The sequence below is a fragment of the Gadus morhua genome, chromosome 16 (genome assembly GCF_902167405.1).
Source record: "Gadus morhua chromosome 16, gadMor3.0, whole genome shotgun sequence".
NCBI classification, from domain to species: domain Eukaryota; kingdom Metazoa; phylum Chordata; class Actinopteri; order Gadiformes; family Gadidae; genus Gadus; species Gadus morhua.
In genome coordinates, this window is record NC_044063.1 from 9685168 (window position 1) to 9705986 (window position 20819).

The 20819-nt window shown below is 40.0% G+C and overlaps 2 protein-coding genes across 2 annotated transcripts; both read left to right on the forward strand.

The window, feature by feature from the left end:
* The first annotated feature begins 6659 nt into the window (after positions 1-6659).
* On the forward strand, positions 6660-7595 carry LOC115561087 (olfactory receptor 2AT4-like). The gene has a single exon (XM_030380886.1). The coding sequence runs from the start codon at positions 6660-6662 to the stop codon at positions 7593-7595; it is 936 nt and encodes a 311-aa protein (XP_030236746.1).
* Positions 7596-18023: 10428 nt separating this feature from the next.
* Positions 18024-18962, forward strand: LOC115561088 (olfactory receptor 6N1-like). The gene has a single exon (XM_030380887.1). The coding sequence runs from the start codon at positions 18024-18026 to the stop codon at positions 18960-18962; it is 939 nt and encodes a 312-aa protein (XP_030236747.1).
* Positions 18963-20819: the final 1857 nt, after the last annotated feature.

The window sequence follows — 20819 nt, forward strand, 5'->3', positions numbered from 1 at the left end:
CTGTGTTTGTTGTTAGGCTGCCGGAGCACTTATGCTCTGGCAGCCTAACAGCTCTGTAATAACCACCATTAGACCTGTATGTAACCCCAGAATAAACAGCCTTCCAGTTAATTTAATTATTAGTGAAACTCCCTAAGTACTCAAACATCTCTAGTGATGGGAAAACCCCCTAATGGGACATTGATTCATATTTCAAGGGGCAATTTATAAATCCTAAGGGGTTAACTGGTAATGCAGGCCCCAGGAATGCGGATGCCTATGAGCAAAAATGACCTATCTAAGAAATGTTGTTCCATTAATATATTATGGTATTCATATATTTCTAACATCAATATGAGTAACACTGAGTCATAATGTTATTTTAATTTGTGTACGATTAAAATAATATAATGTGACTTAATTGTCGAACCTCTGTCAGAAATTACCTTGATTGGATCAAATTTATAGTATGAGTATTGTAATGTTTATTATGGGTCATAGTTGTAGTAGCAGTAGTAGTAGAGTAACTAGTTATTGTAGCAGTAGGTACAGTTGCAGTAGTAAAAGCAGTAATAGTGGCAGGAGTAATAGCATTAGTTAATATAGAAGTGGCAGAAGAAATAGTAGTAATAGTAGTGGTATAAATATATATGTGGTGATGGGAAAGTAATTACAAAGTATTGACTCCTCTTTAAAGCTCTTTCACAAACTACTTATGATTTGCCATTATCATCAAATGTCACTTAAGGAAATTATTAGCATGGGTTCTAAATCATTCAAATTTATCTGCAGAAGACACTCAATCAAACAGGCATTTTTTTTGTTTAGAGAAAGTTTTGTTGTCAGGCAACTGATGGAATACTGCATTATGTTACTAACTTAGCCAGGTATTTTGTTATGTAAACGTCTCCTAGCAATCCGCAAATGCAAACCTGTACACATACCCACAAGCACACACACACACACACACACACACACACACACACACACACACACACACACACACACACACACACACACACACACACACACACACACACACACACACACACGCACACACTTGCATGTCAACATGCAACCGTTTAATGACACACATGGGGCCATTGTTGGAAACTAATTTGATTCTACTGGGAGCTCATTACTTGACTGTTGTTTATTTCAAGCACAAGGCACTTTTGTTATGAATACTGCAAGTGAAAAAATCACTTCCATTGACCCTCAGAAAAAATTGTATGAATCATAAACAAGTGCTGGGATGCAAGTCATACCACTTTATACATTTATTTTATTTGTCCCTTGTTAGATAACTTAGTCAAATGTGAATATTACAAGTAGAATAAGGACAACTCAGAGACAAAAATGCTATTGTAATTCCTACTAACTTTAATAATACAATGCTTGTGGCTTGAAATATATTTTAATTCAGTTTCAGAATGTTATATATATATATATATATATATATATATATATATATATATATATATATATATATATATATATATATATATATATACGGTATATACTCTGCCATTCTGAGTTGCCTCGAGAGGGTTGTAGTTATAAGAAATCGTAAATAAACGTAAATATCTCCCTCATAATGTCAAATAATTTCTAGATTAAATACTAAACCATTACCCAAACACCGGTTCTACCAATAACATTCCTATGCTTCCAAATTCAAGATGCAATCTGACGTCTCGATATATACAAGCCCTTCAAACATTTTCATAAACAATAAATAACATAAATACAAATATTTACATATAATTCCTGCATGCCCTGTATGTTTATGCCTGTACTTTTGATACCAATTCCTTAGTGTTTTAAAATTAACGCATACGAGAGCTAACCTGGCCCTTCTCCCCTTGGCCTACCTGAATGTGAAAACGAAGGTTTTTTCTCGCGTTCTGTGATTACCCCGCCATTGTTCGAACCTCTTGTCATGATCCTTCATATTATTTTAATTTGGCCACCATCGTATCTTTCTATTATTTTTCACCTTTGGTTTCATCTGCATATGCTTTTTCTCGCATTGTATGTGTACAGTCCATTTCACTCAACAATTGTCATTCAATAGTTGTGTGAAAAAAATTGCAACAAACATTCGATGTAAAAGGAACTTAAGCCCAGTTCAGACCAAAGATTTGCCTTGCAACGACTTGCAACTCGCAACTCCTTGCGACTCCTTGCGACGAGATGGGCTGCAACGTTCTAAAACTGGGCAGTTCACACTGGCTGCAACGCGCTGCAACGGGCGGCGACGGTAGGTGGTTTCCCTAGCAACTGTGAATGCTCTGGCACAGCTGACCATCATGTGCGTAGGTTAGATTTGCGATTTGTTAGGTTTGCGATTATTTTTATTTTGCTTGAGAGTAGGCTAGAGTTAGTGGGCCGATTGCTCTGTCCGTTAGCATTGCGCTAGCTGTGCTGCGCTTTAAAACCGTACTCCTTAAAACTGAGGTTTTGGAGTTAAACGCGCAGCTGCGCACAAGGTTGAACGTGATTGCTGTGTAACGACTCGTACAGGATCAGCTGATTCCTAGCTGACTCGGTTTAAACTGCTTGGAAAACGGAATTACTCTGTATACCCCAGAGCAGATGCAGTCTTAACTTCATGGTGGATGCATTTTGAGCTATAATTACCAACAAAAACTTAATGGGAATGTAAAATGAACTTTAATATAATAAAAACGCTAATAATGTTGACATAGATTATGAAATAGTCTAGGCTACTTTTTGTGGAAATCTGAGTCTGGAATCTGCCCTCACCTACGTCAATCAATTACTTGTCATTGTTTTCTCTTGATGTGTGTATGCAAACATAATAACTTAATTAATTGAAGACGAACTAATAGGCCTATGTGAGTAATTAGGGTAATGTCACGCCTTTCAATTCTCGGAGAAGGAGAGTTAGGACCATTTTAGTTAAGCATTGACCTTTTTATGTTTCGTTGAATGGTACGATCCTCTGTGCGTTAATTTTTTTTTTTTACATACAAATAATCTGTTCTTTGTAGAGTTTTAGTTGGGCACTTTAAGCAACTCCTATATTGTAGCCTGTATTGTACTGAAGGCCTACCTGGTGTAATAAGTGTAAATGTATCATACCTATTATTCATAAAACGAATTCTGTGTGTGTGTTGGTTATGATGGAGCCTTGTTTCATCCTGCAAACTGGTTAAGTCTCCTCTAAAACCACGTCAGTTGCGAGATTAGACTAACACGCACAAAATACGCCCTCTAGTGTCTGATATGAATTTCTCTGAAGACACAGCAATTGAGATCAAGGTAAAACGCAGTTGCAGGTTAAACCACAAGTACTTATGACACAGCAATGGAGTTTAAGACGTCACGTGACTTCTTGCGTCACCGACATTAAACCTGTGTTCAACTCTAAAAAGTGGCTAAGCTAGCGACAGAGCAATCGGCCCAGTGTGTTTTGTCATCCTCCACTACTACTACTACAATCTGCATTGGAGTTAATAGCTGGAGCTAACAGTTAGTTTAGATTACCCGTTGTTGGATACATTGCATTTTCCGTTCGTTGAATTTCAGTTTGCTCAACCATTGGCTCAACTACTACTTGGAGATGGATAACTTAAAGGTTGGGTATGGAATTCGGTTTTTTGGCCATTTTTGCAAAATTACTTGAAATCCTTATCATAACCCACTTACAGCCACTGAGTTAGAAGTACTGACATGAAAATTAAACAAGTCAATCATCTGTGGAATGGGCAGGGCTCGAAAAACTCGCGACCCAGAGCAAGCTCCTGTTTGTAGTTATCCTGCGGTAGCTACTGGAGCTAGCTAATGGCTCGCTCTCACGCATCTGTGTTCACGCTCGTGCATGATTGCGCGTCCATGTACTTGGAATGGGTGGAGTCAGAGTCAGCGTTGAAGGAGAGGGGGTAGGACCATTTGAGTTGTGTATTTTCAAAATCTGCTGGCGTTTCGCAAATCCCATACCCAACCTTTAATTATAAACAGACCTAATTATGTTAGTGAGAGTGAAATGGTGGCAGTTTTAAAATAATAAAAAATAATAAGGTTGGATTCCAGTCCGTTGTACCGTAGATCCACAGAGAAATTCTCTGCCGTAGTAGAAAAATCATGAATTCATCCTGAAAACAAGAAAGGCAGCCAGATCAACTTCTGACCCTACTATCTTGTAGAGTTAAGACCATGAATTGGTCGCGTTTCCAAAAATAAGACGCCTTTACATCCAGTTAAAGGTGTCAATGTGACTTGTGTCGCATTGATTTCCGAAGTCGCTGCTTTGCCCACAGAGACGATCCAGTAAGGGGGCAACAACACCACATCAGGCGACCGAAATGATAGAATGAGCGCAAAACAGTATTTTTGGCAATTTTCAAGCAGTGGAGGGAAACACAACATTAGGTTTTGAATAACTGCAGTGTTTCCCCTACCATTGTTCAGGCCTGGCGGGCCGCCAGGCCAACGAGCGCCCCCGCCAGGCCAACAACAGGCCAAAAAAAAAAATGAAAAAAATGAAAAAATGAAAAAAAATAAAAAAATGAAAAAAATAAATAAATAATGCGGTGTCGCGCGTGCGCAGATTATGCCCCATCATAACGGACAATCTGACAGCATTAAATTATATCATCATTAGCATGGCACTGTCGCACTAAATTTGTACCGGCTGACAAATTTGTACCGGGCGCGTCATCAATACGTAATCCATTCCAAACCTGCCCGGCAACAGATGATCAGATGATTAGAACCTTTCGAATGACGTGAAAGGTTCACGAACATTCGCGAACCTTCTATCTAGCGATCCGTTATCTGTATTGTGCTATTTCGTCATTGACCTGCTTTAAACACTCAGTTTATTTGCTAAATTTGATTAAACAATGAAATACAATACAAATATAAAGTAAAAACAAGTGTTATCTAGCGATTCGTTTTCTGTATTATGTTATTTCGTCTTTGGCAACATGAGCGCAAATTTTTTTTGAAACCCGCTTTAAACACTCAGTTTACTAGCTAAATTTGATTAAAAAATGAAATACAATACAAATATAAAGTAAAAACAAGTGTTATCTAGCGATCCGTTAACTGTACTATGTTATTTCGTCTTTGGCAACATGAGCGCGAATGTTTTTTGAAACCTGCCCGGCAACGGACGACGCGATCATCTGTTGCAGCCAGGTTTGGAATGGATTACATATGGATGACGCGCCCGGTACAAATTTGGCAGCCGGTACAAATTTAGTGTGACAGCACCACCAAAAATTGTATTGTAAATAAAATTAGTTTATTGTTAATAACGTGTTTATTGAATCATTATCAACTTGTGATGGCTAAGCAAGTGTTTTACATGGAAATAACCAACAAATACTCTAGCATCCCGTGAAAAATGTATAAAAAAATCACACTATCAGCTCTTACCACCGGGCCTAAAAAAAATTCTAGGGGAAACACTGAACTGGATGTAAAGGCGTCTTATTTTTTGGAAACGCAACCAATTTATGGTCTTAACTCTAGTAAGGCTGTGACGTACAAGTTTTTCTGTGCTGTGATTGGCTGAAGAGAAATAGCTAAATCGCCGCGTTCTAAAACTGGACCTTGCGATTTGACATGTTCAATCTCTGGCGACTCCTTGCAGCTCCTTGCGACTCCTTGCAACGACCAGTTCACACCGCCCCTGCGACGTTCTAAAACCGTCTCGTTGCAAGTCGTTGCAAGGCAAATCTTTGGTCTGAACTGGGCTTTACAACGCGAGTAGGCCTATTGAGTCAGCGCTCTCTATCACCACTGTCATCCCAAATTGGATAACTGTATCTATTCTAATATTCATAATCCAAGTCTGTCTAGGTATTTTAACACCATCAGCATTGCTGCACTGTTCAAGAGATCAAGAGAATATTTATTGGTCACATGCATATACCTGTAAAACAGGCAGTGAAATATAATCCTGCCTTTGCTCCAAGACTGTGCTACTGTTGCATGGGGACTTATGATTGAGCAGGCCTGGTCAACCTCTATTATTAGGTATGTGGGCAAATGCTTCCTGATGGTGTCGATTTAGGTAGAGCAGAGAACATTTTCTAATACTTCAAGCATGTATAGATCAATAGCTCTGAAGGAATGGGTCAAGCTTCTAATTTTCCCTTATTCAAGCCAGGATCTTGATGCGTAATGCCACTGCTCAGGGTGGTTAGGTAGTTAGGCAAAGTTTGCTGGTTTGAAGTCGCAGCATATTCTTAATGTAATTTGTGGAATAACCTAGAAAAAACTATTTTTGCTAATAATAATCCTCATGAATATATCTTTACCTGCCTAATAAAATGTCCCTTTGAGGCTCATGCTTATGTTTAATCCAGCCTTATTTGGATTTGATTGGATGTTGGCTCTGTGATTGTGTCCAGTTCATGAATATTAAACAATCCTCTGACTTAAAAGGTCCAAGCAAAACCTTGTTCTAAAATATAACTTTTTTTTTGCAATAATTAAGGTGATGGACCAAAATGTAGTTACTGCTTCAATTAGTTGTGTGCTTGTTCATTATTTATATCAGATTACTTGTACAGTTATGATCTGTTTAAGATTGTATGCTCTACGATAAGTATTGATATGTGATGCAATAGATTGATTTTGGCTTTGTGATTTACTTTTAACATTCATAGATTGTCATTGAATCAATTGAGTCAAGGGAAAAAATGAACTTGCATAATGGCTCAATTCAAATAACAGAATTTGTTATCGGAGGCTTTGAAAAGGTTGAAAGACAAATGGAAATAGGTTTTGTGATGTTAGTTGTTTATCTTTTAATAATTGTAGCTAATACACTCAACATAGTCTTTATCATTTTAGACAAGAAACTACACAAACCAATGTATCTTCTGATTTGCAATTTGGCTGTTGTTGATATACTGATTAGTTCAAGTTCATGCCCAACTATGATTGGTGTATTATTGGCTGGTGCGAATACGATTTCCTATGCGGCATGTTTGATTCAAATGTTCAGCTTTCAGGTAGCTGAAGCGATGGAGATGTTTGCTTTAGCTGTTATGGCTTTAGATCGCTTGATTGCCATCTCTTTTCCACTAAGGTATCATAGCATACTAACAAATGCTCGTACCATAGCCATAACATATTTCCTTTGGGTCGCTGCCTGTGCCTTTGTCACTCTTATGCCTGTGCTTTTGATACCAATTCCTTACTGTTTTAACCGGTTACGGTACTCTTTCTGTGATTACCCCGCCATTATCCGAACCTCTTGTCATGATCCTAAACATTTTTTTAATTTGGCCACCATCGTATGGTACTTTTTATTATTTTTCACCTTTGGTTTCATTTGCATATCTTACGCGTGTATTATATCCGTTGTTTTGAGGTCGTCTAAGAATGAGAGTAGAAAGGTGCTCGGTACATGTTTGAGTCATCTGATTGTGGTGGTGTGTTACTATTTGCCATTGTTTATGCGTATTGTTTTCACCAGAATCGGCCTGGTATTGACGCTGGAGGAACAACAAGGTTTAACGATCGGGGCCATTCTTGGGCCATCTCTTGTAAATCCCTTTGTGTACTGTTTAAGAACTAAAGAAATCAAAAATAAGTTGTTTGGTATATTCAAAAAAGTGAAACCCATTTAGAGGGAATATATATTTCAATCAGAGGTGGGGAACTCGAGTTACATGACTTTGCAAATTGGAGAATTTGAGACTTGCTTCACAGAATGTCAAATATCAGTTAGATTCAGTTATGTTTTCCTAATGTTGAAAATAAAATTCCACCTTTCATGAGCACTGCCTTTTAACTGATTTAAATGTGGAAGGTAGATCATCAGAATTTCATATGACCTGCCTTGTTGGACCTGGGGCCGTATTCACAAAGCATTTTATCTTACTGCTAGAAGTGCTCCTAACTCGCGCTAAAACATTTTACGTAGGAGTTTTTTCTTAAAAGTTATTCACAAAGCCGCTGAGACCTACTCTTACTAAGGATAAATCACAAAGAGTGAACTAAGAGTGACGCGCCGTTGCTATAGATTACGTCAATTCTCGTGCACGAGTTTAGAAGCGGTCAGTTCGGTGATTGGTTGTTCAGACGAGCCCACTGAATCACCGAAAAACCAGGAAATAGCCTAGGCTAGAAATGAATTCCTATTAAGTAGTTATAGTGCAGTTAGCAGAATACACGCATGATGACAATTTTGTGCAGACCACGATAATGACGTTGTAGCCTGCACGTTCAATAGAGAGAGAGAAAGCAAACAATAAAAATACGTTGCATTAAATCACGGAGACAATTAAAACACCCTGCAAACTATTATTTAATTAGCATATTTCCTTTAAATAACAGCCCATACCGGAATTCAAGTCCCCCTATCATGATGGATGATCAACAAGTGAAACGTAAGCGAAAGGCCAATTGGTCCCAGGACCAATTGTTACTACTTGCCCAGTTTGTGCTGGAGCGGAGGGGGGTAAAAAAGGGTAGATTCGGGGCTGGAGTGACCAGCAAGAAGAAGCGGGAGGCATGGGAAGAAATTTGCGTTAATATAAATGCTTCCTTCCCTGCTGTGGCTGTGTGTCGCTCTACCGACGATTGTGAAAAACGCTGGTATGCCCTGCAATCACAGTGTAGGTTCGAGATTGCCGAGCATAAAAGAGCTGTCGCGGCTACAGGTAAGTCCATTATTAACATTGCTTGCCTTCATTTGAGAAATGCATTTGCATGTCTTAAATTTACAATTAACAAAGGCTACAGTGATATGAAACGTGAATAAAACTGATTTAATTTGTAGGAGGAGGACCTGCACCAAAGCCGTTGTCCCCGGTCGCATTGGTGGTGTACGCCGTCCTAGGCTCGGACATTAGTATAACTGGCCTTGAGGGTGCAGCTGATCCTGCAGTCGATTTGCTGAAGGAGATTGAGGGGTATGTATGCAATGATTGCAATAGGCTCCATGAAAAACCTTTCTGTTTAATATTTACAGTAGAATTACAATGTGCAACTGATCAACCCACTTCCCAAAAATGTGTGACAAATTATACATATATATTCCCCACAGGAGAAATGAAGAACTAAGTCCTGCTGCAGCTGCAGCATCCCATCAGACGGCCCTTCCTCTTCTCCCCCTCCTAGCCCTTCCTCTGCCAGCTCTTCCTCTTCCAGCTCCTCTCACAGCTCTTCCTCTCCCTGCTCTTCCTCTTCCAACTCTCCCTCTTGGTGCACCCACTGGCTCTCCTCTCCCTCCTGCTGCTGCTGGTACCTGTTCACTGTTGGACAAGAAATTGAGGCTGGAAATGAGGGTCTTAAAAAGGCAAAGAAAGGTCCTCAAAGCAAAGGAGCGGCTTATAAAAATGAAGACGGAATATTACCGTCTTAAGATGGAAACATTTAAAAATTGAAAAAATAAATGTTTTTGAACTACACAAATGTGTGTTGACTGATTTGTGCCAAGGTGTTTACCTAAAATGTGTATTCACAAAGTGATCCCTAAATGCCAGTCCACTCGGTTCCACACGGCCAAATTCCTCGTCATGTTGGTCGCCATCATCATCATCGTCCTCTTCATCGTCATCATCTTCTGGCTGTGGAATGTTCCTCCGCTTGCAAAGGTTGTGGAGAATGGCACATGCAGTGATGACTGTGCTTGCCCTCTCTGGTGTGAGGCGAATTTCGCCGTGGAGGACATGAAACCGACGTTTCAGCTGCCCAATTCCTCTCTCCACAACATTTCGTGTATGTTTGTGTGCTCTAAGGAAAACAGTTAACAATAATTAATATGGATTCAACAAATAAAAGGCGTCAAAGAGCCAATACGATGTGTTTTACGCATAGGACTAAGCGTAATCTGCGTAATCACTTACATGTTATACGTTAACTGTGCTCCCGGTTGTGGATTGAGGTAGGGTGTCAAGAGCCACGTCTTGCAGGGATAGCCACTGTCACCCAGCAAGTGACAAACAACTGGTACATGGTGCCTCTCAAAAAGCTGCCTCAGACCGCTCTCCGTTAAAATGCGCGAATCATGGGTAGCTCCAGGCCACTTTGCTACAACATCCAGCATGTTAAAATTTGCATCAAAAACAACCTGGGTGTTGATGGAATGCACCTTCTTTCTATTGACGAGCGCGTCCTCGTCATTTGATGGCGCGATTATTTTTATGTGCGTCCCGTCAATAACACCGACCACACCGGGCATACCTGCAATTGCCATGAAGTTGGCTGTGATCCTGTGTAAATGTTGAATGTCCAAAGGAAACCGGTTAAACTGTTGGATTATATGTGGTCTAGAGAGCGCGTTGATGGTTTGGTTTATGGCACGGCTGACTGAGGGTTGCGATATTCCTAAATAGTCGGAATTGCAAAGTTGCATTTTCCCAGTTGCTAAATAGCGCAGTGTTGCCAAAACTTTAACTTCGGGACTAATCGGATTGTTTCTGTTAGTCGGGGATGTTATTGCATCCCGCACTAACTCCACAACAATGTTTATGCCCTCACGATTAAGCCTATATCTCTTTATCAACTCACAGTCTTCCATTGTCTCCAACACATTTCGTCTCGCCGCCATTTTGCGATCCTTTGTGAATAGGTCTTAGTGAGTTAGGAGTCCTCTCGAGGACTTTTAAGCTCTTCTAGACTTAGGTGCTACTCTTAGGCCTAAAATACTTTGTGAATTGCTCTTAGTGAAAAAAGTTAGGAGTCCAAAATTTAAGAGTGACACGCCCATTGTTTTTAGGAGTTACTCCTAAATTCGCCAGTTAGGACCTACTTTTAGCCCTAAAATCCTTTGTGAATACGGCCCCTGAGCAATAACCTGACTTGCTTTCGAGCAGGGACCCAACCTGACTGAAGTTGGTGATTCTCACCAACTTCATGTCATTTAGGCTAGTCAGATTTGACACTTTATTTTAGGTAGCAAACCGTCTGTTTATATTATTAATGCTGTCTTAACAATGGGAGGCGGGGGGGCGGTATTCAGTTGGTTGAAATCTGCAACCTCACCGCTCGTTGCCCAGGAAGGGAGCCACAGGTCATAATCACAAAAAAGCATGGGGGGGCTTTGATCCGACCGGCCCGATGTCAGGTTGAAATTGCGTGTGCCATGTTTGAATGCCCAGATCAATGAAAATATAAACCACTCTACCCAAATTACTGTAGTAATACTAAAAGAAAGTCTGTATCTGATTACCAAATTGGATAACTAATAATCATAATCCAAGTCTGTCTAGGTATTTTCACACCATCAGCATTCCTGTACTGTTCAAGAGATCAAGAGATTCTTTATTTGTCACATGCATAGTTAAACCTGTAACACAGGCAGTGAAATATAATCCTGCCTTCGCTCCAAGACTGCACTATTGTTGCATGGGGACTCATGATTGAGCAGGCCTGGTCAACATCTATTATTAAGTAAATGGGCAAATGCCTCCTCATGGTGTCTGCTCAGGTATAGCAGAGACCATTTTCTAATGCTTCAAACATGTATAGATCAAGAGCTCTAAAGGAATGGGTCAAGCGTCTTCTATTTCCTCATTCAAGCCATTGATGCGTAATGCCACAGCTAAGAGTGGTTAACTAGTTAGTTAAAGTTTGTTGGTTTGAAGGCACAACATATTCTTGATGTAACTTGTGGAATAACCTAGAAAAGACTACTTCTGCTAGTAATAATCCTCATAAATAGATCTTTACCTGCCTAATAAAATGTCCCTGTAGGGGTTGACACTAAGGTTCAAAAGCACTTGCCCATTGGGCAAGTACAGGTCATGTTCGACTTGCCCGAATGTCATGTTCACTTGCCCAAATTAAAATCAGAATCGTGGACGGGCATCTTTTTGCCAAATACCTGGCAAAAATTTTGGGGGGCTCAGAAAACACATCCTAGCTCAGGCTGAAGCTGAACGTTAGCTTCCACACATATAAGCGTTTAAAAAATAACAAATTTCTCTTTGTTTACTACCGAACGGTTACATCATGCCATGAAGGGATATCAGGCCACCGTTGCAACCTATTAAAGCTATCGCCCAGTTATATGTAGACCTGCATGCTTTTATCCGGATTTCATGCAAATGTACATAACTAAATGTCCAATGTAGTAGCAAAGATATGTATTTTTTAACTTTCACGTTTTTTGTAGGTCTAACTGAATAATCACAATCTCGTTTATAGTAGTGTTGTCACAATATTGATATTCTATACCATTTTTAATATATAGCATTTTATTTCTGTAATTTTAGGTTGCCTTTTGAATATCTGGCAGGGGACAACAGATGAAAACTAGCCTCTCAGTGTGCAATGTCCCTGAACTAAACCAATAAAATAAATATCAGGGGAAAACTTTTTTTTATTTTTTTCAGAAAAGAACATACCCAAAGTAAATAGAGTTTATCTCCACGACAGCAGGGCCTATAATCTGTCATCTTGGTGACGATAGAAAAATTGTTGTTCAAGGGAAATATTCAATGTGGATACAACTTGGTTAAAATGAATAAAGCTGAAACACAGCATAATTGGAGCGTTACATTTCCACCTGAAATAATTATCAGTTGGTAGCACTTAGGGCTGGGATAAACGATTATTTTTTAAACGATTCATCTAGCGATCATTTTTTCGATGCATCGATTCATCTAACGATTCATTTTTTCAGTTTGATTCGATTTTGATTCGATTCGATTATCGATTATCTCCCCATTAATTGACTAATAGCAATTTACACATGTTGATTTACATATCTGAATGAAAAAAACATGAATTCCTTAACATTGCATTTGCAATGCATGTTTATTGCCTTAAAATTCCATAAAAAAGTGCAAAGGAATGCATTCTTAGAAGGTAGCATTCAATGAAACCTTGAAGCCTTGAAAACACAAAGGCCTTCCGTCCTTCCTGAACCAACAGAATTGAACATTTATGAAAATACAGGCCTAGCTTACTGGAAAAAAAGTGCATATTTTAATTCCTTATTCACATAAAAATAACAAAGTATAGAATTTTTAAAAATTCGAAAATACAATTCTAGTAAGAGTGTACAAGACAGAAATAATGCATTATGATGTCTAGCTTTCAATATAAAAATAAAAAGGTCAACCAGCCACCCTTTCTTAGAGCTATTGAAAGAATACAGTAACTTTTTGTAAACTTGGGGGCTTTAAGCTAATATAAAAAAGTGCTTTTCCAACAAAAAATAAATAAAAAATATTCAGATTTCAACATTTATGTTTTTTATGAACTTATGAACATAGGCTGAACTTATGAACTTATGAATAGCCTAAAACTTTAGGTGTCGACAATGTATTATAGCCTACTTCAACATTGAGTGCAAAGTAGGGAGTTGAAAAAAACCTTACGGTGCTCGGTCATCTGCAGCTGCTCCCAGGTGGCGCCTCTTCAGATGCTTGTGCATTGCCGTGGTGCTGGAATGGAAAGCCATCTGCAGTTTGCAAAGCCGGCATATCACCGAATCGTTTCCTTTTAAATGAAAAAAATCCCATACATTTGAAGAACGAATGCGTGTCGCCTTGCACTTTTGGAAGTCTGAGGAGCCACTCGCGTTATTACGCTCCGCTGCCGCCATCTTCGTTTTGGATTTTTTGAATCGACGCACATTTTTCGCATTGACGAAATTTCTACGTCGATGCGTCGTCCCAGCCCTAGTAGCACTGTCGTACTATGAGACACAAACAGGTAGATATTTTAAAATGTTGACACTTGACAGCTCTATTTAAAGTTCAGGGCAAATATAATCGAATGACACCAAGCCAAACACTCGCAAATACACATATGGCCACTAGATTGCGCGGAAGAACATGTGTTCTGATTGAAGGCAATTTACCTTTTTCCTCAGAAACCTCTCATAGTAATTGATTGTAAACACCATGTTTAGTTGTAAATTTGGCCTAGACACTGGATTATCTGTTAATTTGTGGTTCTATGCGATCAGATTCAACTTTGTGGACAAAAATAATTTAATTTTTGAAAGAAAAGGGGAAATTTCTTCTTAAGTTGCTATTTACGAGTTTTAGTCACAGAATGATTTGGTTTGGAATCAGTGGAGGTGTCACACTAAATTTGTACCGGCTGCCAAATTTGTACCGGGCGCGTCATCAATACGTAATCCATTCCAAACCTGCCCGGCAACAGATGATCGCGTTGTCCGTTGCCTGGCAACGGACGATCGCATCAAATGACGTGAAAAGTTCACGAACATTTGCGAACCTTCTATCTAGCGATCCGTTATCTGTATTGTGCTATTTCGTCCTTGACCTGCTTTAAACACTCAGTTTACTTGCTAAATTTGATAAAACATTGAAATACAATACAAATATAAAGTAAAAACAAGTGTTATCTAGCGATCCGTTTTCTGTATTATGTTATTTCGTCTTTGGCAACATGAGCGCGAATGTTTTTTGAAACCCGCTTTAAACACTCAGTTTACTAGCTAAATTTGATTAAAAAATGAAATACCATACAAATATAAAGTAAAAACAAGTGTTATCTAGCGATCCGTTAACTGTACTATGTTATTTCGTCTTTGGCAACATGAGCGCGAATGTTTTTTGAAACCTGCCCGGCAACGGACGACGCGATCATCTGTTGCAGGCAGGTTTGGAATGGATTACGTATGGATGACGCGCCCGGTAGAAATTTGGCAGCCGGTACAAATTTAGTGTGACAGAGGCTCAGCTTTCACATAATATATAGTTTGCGCAGGTCCAATTTTTTTTACATCTTTTGTCTTTTGACTTTCCTTGGTAATTTGCCTCAAACCAAAGTACTTCCAAACCGCACTTGAGTTGCTAGCTGTGTTGGCCAACCTTTAGCTAACACCGTTGAATCACTGCCAGAGACCGCACCGGAGTGATTGACAGAAGGCGGGGCTATGTTCGGCTGAAGCAATGTGTCTGATAACTCACTGAGAAAAGAAGACAGTGCACTGATCGGGGACGGCCTTCCATTCCGACATACCCCCACGCCGACATTGACGTCTAATTGTCGTAGTGGCGGTGTCACACCAAATTTGTACCGGGTGCCGAATTTGTACCGCCTAAGTAATCCATACGTCATCCATTCCAAACCTGCCTGGCAACAGACGATCGCGTCGAACGTCCACTGGGTGGACGAGAGCTGGGCGGAGATGTTCGCGCATTTCAGAAGCAGGGTGATTCCGTACAAAAATAAATGTGTAATTTCCCATGTGACTGCCTGGCACTAATGCTCCCGTTGAACTGATCTTTATTCCATCATGAAAAATACTTGGACAAACGAGATGAACCGCATGACTGTTCCCACCTTAAAGGCGTTGCTTATTACATGGGCCAATTTTGATGACACCTATGAAAAAGAGTTTCCTTGACGCACAATGTTTTTGGTAAAAAGCATATTTTTACTTAAAAACAAATAGCACAACAGTGGATTCACTTTCACAACTCAAGCCTTTCGCCAGTCTAGAACTCTGGCCCTCTTAAGGAGCACCAGAATGGGTGTGGCTCAATTAACCTATGAGCCACAGCTGCAGACTATTACGGCTAACAGCAAGACAGGAACATGTGCATCTTTTAAAACATGGTTTAACACAGTGAAGATGCCATTCACATCTTCCCATTACCTTCGCCCTCTTTTAAGATTGCAAACACAGTTTCAAGCGCAGTAGATAAAAAAGAAAAAAAATTGCGCAAGTCATTTGTGCTAAATAAACAGTACATAAAGTCTCTCAGGTGACCTCCGATCTTCATTCCAAGATCACTCCTTCATGGCCAAACACTGCAGTCTTCACAGTACACAGCCCAGCTCTGAGACTTCCTCCATCCAGACCTCCAGACCACCTGCAAAATCCGCTCAGGCCTCTGCAGTTCCAGCAGATAACTTGGCCTCTGAGCACCGGCCCTTCCCCTGGGCTGCAGACTGGTCCTCCAGGGGATGTCATCAGGAAGTCCTCAGCCATTGCTGTCCTCCGCCACTGCTGTTCTGTTAAGGCTTGGCAATAGCTCCCCACAAGGCTCACGTCAGCAACAAGGAGTTCCCGAGCTATTCCTCCTTCAGGCTTTGGCCAACCCCACAGGACAGCAGTTCAACTCCACCAGTGATCTCTTCTCCTAGCAGGTCTCTTCGTCTACCTGCTCACCTTTCACTGCGGCCCGCCATGAAGCTCCTTGAACAATGTTCTTCGAAATGTAGGTCCCCTCCACTCGGCTAGAGGAATCATCCCATTACTGCCACCAAATTTGAAAAAGAGTTTCCTTGACGCACAATGTTTTTGGTAAAAAGCATATTTTTACTTAAAACAAACAATAGCACAACAGTCGTTTCACTTGCACAACTCGAGCCTCTCTCCAGTCTAGAACTCTGGCCTCGAGAATGGGTGTGGCTCAATCAACCTATGAGCCACAGCTGCAGACTATTACGGCTAACAGCAAAACAGGAACATGTGCGTATTTTAAACCATGGTTTAACACAGTGAAGATTCAATTCAATTCAATTCAATTTTATTTGTATAGCCCTTAATCACCATTACAGTCTCAAAGGGCTTAACAGGCCAAATATTTGTGACACCCCCCTTTACCCATGCCCCCACACGGGCAAGAAAAAACTCCCTTGAATCAGCAAGGAAGAAATCTTGAGAAGAAACGCAGTGTAGGGGATCCCTTCTTCCAGGGATGGTCAGGAGTGCAATGGGTGCCACAATTGACATACAGGTAAATACATGCACATCATATTAAAATGGTGATGGGGTTCTGGCCGGTTATCCATGAGGAGAGTCCAGGCATCCAGTCCAGTACCCGCAAGATGCCACTCACATCTTCATAACACCTGTCCACAATTCCACAGCAGCAGGCTGTCAGCAAACAAATCGATTTTGGAGCAAATTCACTCCTAAAACAAATATGTATATGCTAATTTGAAGAGCGTTTGTCTCTGTGTTGAGGTCATGTTCTCGGAGCTCTATGAAGTTGACGTCTCACACACACACACACACACACACACACACACACACACACACACACACACACACACACACACACACACACACACACACACACACACACACACACAACATGTAGTCATAGAGCAGGGCTATTCAGTTTTAAGTTTCATAGAATATTTATACATTCCCAGGGCATGTTATATAAGTGCATGCCCCACCACTCGTAACACACTTGTAAAATGCAGTTCTCAATTGATGGAATGGGTTATTTCATACATCATCACAACCACAATTTGGAATTAATCAAATAAATTACAGTTAAATAATACTGAAATGGCTTATTTTTGGTTGAACACGTTTGAACTAAATATTTATGATCCCCCAAAGTTGACCTGAAGTTTGCGCAAGTGATTGGTAGACTGTCTGAATGGCTGTACTAAAAGGTGTCGGAATGGGGGCATGTTGGAATGGGAGCATGTCGGAAGGGCGGCAAGTCGTACTGGGAGCATGTCGGACTGGTAGAATGCCGGACTGGCAGCATGTCGGAATGGCAGCATGTAAACGTGCTGATCAATTGCCAATATATCTATTTTGTGGGATTTTGCGGGAAAAAAGCTTGTGCTGCAGTTTTTAAAAACACGTGAATAAATAGCCTTTATATTAACAAACCCTCAAAAATCCACTTGCCCGTTCGGGCCACCAGAAATCAATCTCAACTTGCCCAAATTTTACTTTCAGGTACCCCGGGAGAGCGGGCAACCGTTAGTGTCAACCCCTGCCCTGTGATGGTTATGCTTATGTTTAATCCAGCCTTATTTGGATTTGATTGGACGGTGGCTCTGTGATTGTGTCAAGTTCATGAATATTAAACAACCCTCTGACTTAAAAGGTCCAAGCAAAACTTTGTTCTAAATAATAACTCTTTTTTTGTTGCAATAACTAAGGCGATGAAACAAAATGTAGTTACTGATTCGATTAGTTGAGTGCTTGTTCATTATTTATATCAGATTACTTGTACAGTTATGATCTGTTTCATGATTGTATGCTCTACGATAAATATTGATAGGTGATGCAATAGATTGCTTTTGGCTTTGTGATTTACTTTTAACATTCATAGATTGTCAGTGAATCAAGTGAGTCAAGTGAAAAAATGAACTTGCATAATGGCTCAATTCAAATAACAGAATTTGTTATCGGGGGGTTTGAGGAGGTTGGAAGACAAATGGAAATAGGTTTGGTGATATTAATTGTTTATGTTTTACTCATGTTAGCTAATACTCTCAACATAGTCTTTGTCATTTTAGACAAGAAACTACACAAACCAATGTATCTTCTGATTTGCAATTTGGCTGTTGTTGATATGCTGTATAGTACAAGTTCATGCCCAACTATGATTGGTGTATTATTGGCTGGTGTCAATACAATATCCTATGCGGCATGTTTGATTCAAATGTTCAGCTTTCAGGTAGCTGAAACGATGGAACTGTTTGCTTTGGCTGTCATGGCTTTCGATCGCTTGATTGCCATCTCTTTTCCATTGAGGTATCATAGCATACTAACAAATGTTCGTACCATAGCAATAACATATTTCCTTTGGGTCGCTGCCTGTGGCTTTGTAACTCTTATGCCTGTGCTTTTGATACCAATGCCTTATTGTTTTAACCGGTTACGCTATTCTTTCTGTGATTTCCCGGCTGTTGCCCGAACCTCTTGTCTCAATCCTTCATATTACTTTAATTTGGCCACCATCGTATGGTTCTTTTTATTATTTTTCACCTTTGGTTTCATTTGCATATCTTACGTGTGGATTATATCTGTTGTTTTGAGGTCATCTAAGAATGAGAGTAGAAAGGTGCTCAGTACATGTTTCAGTCATATGCTTGTAGTAGCGTGTTACTACGTACCATTGTTTGTGCGTATTGTTTTCACCAGAATCGGCCTGGTGTTGACGCTGGAGGAACGACAAGGTTTAATGATTGGGGCCATTCTTGGTCCATCTCTTTTAAATCCCTTTGTGTACTGTTTAACAACTAAAGAAATAAAAAACAAGTTGTTCGGTATATTCAAGAAAGTAAAACAAATACAATAGGATTGCATTTTTTAAATGCATCTGCTATCGCTGTATCTTGTATCTTGTAATGCAGTGGTTACAGTGGTTTCCAAACTGTAGGTCACAAACCTGTGATGGACCAACTGGGCCATGGGATGGCCTCGCTTTATTTTTGGTTCACAAACATCACAAAATACACAAAAAAAACACAAAATGTGGTTTGTGTTTATCCTGAAAGTATCTCCTAGGTGGGTTACGGCCTGAAAGGTTTGCAAACTTCTGCTCTCATGCATCTCTCACTTGCGATACAAGATTTGCTTGCAAATAAAATAGTCTATAGTGCTGTCCAAAGAAAATGCACCCTGTCAGATTTTCCCCAAGCTGTTTTTTGAAGTATGCATTAAATGTAAATAAAGATTATTTACAGAAGATGCTCTGATTTTGAATTGTTTTAGTACTTAAAAATATATAAAGACTTGGCCTATCCCAAACTATGTAACATTTTATGTTTGCACATATGTGTGAGGGTAAATTAACTAATGGAGGTGGCTTACTAATGAGTACCTGGAGGCGTACAATCTCTATTTGGAAATCGTATACATTTTGTGTAGAAATATTGCCTTTTAGAATTTAATCCTTACAATTTTGGGCCCAAACTAATAACAAAATTAATTTTTGTGGTCTTAGGGCGCACTCACACTAGGCCATCTGTACCATGCCCAAGTCCCTTTTACACCTGTACCGTGCTGAAGTCTAGATCGTTTGGCTAGTTTGAGCACGCCAACCGTACTCAAGTCCACTTCCATTCCATGGCCTGAGCACACTTGGGAGAGGTGTTCTCAGGCCACGGTACAGATGCTAATTAGCCGACACGCGCACACGCACGTCTACTCAACCTGAGCTCGATGACGTATAGTCCATACGACCCTTCTTTACCATTAAACAATAAACATGACGGCAAGCGGTTCAGGTTGGTGCGATAGTGAAGTTGAGTTTTTGATCAAAAATACCCTGTTCGTCCAGGCGCAGGTTTTCTTGGTTCACTGGAGAAGGCGGGGCTTGCCACAGAGTCTAGACCTCTTTAGAATAATTTGCACGCTCCCGAATGTTTTAATGTTTTAACCCGCATGCAAGAATAAGTTCACGTCTGAATGTAGGCCACAAACGCGATTAACTATTTACAAGTGCAAAAACGCAAACATATTCTGTATTTCGCAGATTTTCTTTTATCCAGACAAAAGCCTCGTAAGGACAGTTCCTCTGCGTCTCTCTCACTCATGATCATAATCGCTGTGTTGTCTCCGTGGAGAAAGCGACAGCAACACCACTACCCAAGCCACCCCCCATTTACAACAAAATTAAATGTGCGCAGGGTTCAGGGTTCGGGAGGGTAAAATGGGGTTCTTCAACGTGAGCAGAATATTGCTTTACTTAGGGTGTGAACGCACCTTTAGGCCTCACCTTTACTGTAATTACTCCTCCCACTACTACTGCTGCTACATCTACTCATGTGGAATAATTGTTCAATAATAGTCACAATGCTACAACATATTAAAAGTCACATATTCTCGATGCAATGCGTGGAACAACATAGAAATAACTATGTTATTCTGTTAATACTAATCTTTATACATATTAATGATAATAAGATGCACTGGCGTCAGGTTTATTAAACAGCCCCGGATATATTCATCATTGATAATTGTCACACGCTCATAGTCCTGGCACGGCACAGAATGTCCTCAAATCCAAAAATAATGACACACATAGACTTCTTAGCTTGAGCAAAGAAAGTTAAACTTCTGACATCAACACTTTGAACTAACTTCCACAAGTTCCCCTGTTTTCTGATTGAGCTCTTCTGATTCTCTTCTATGGCTGTTTACTGTGCAACAG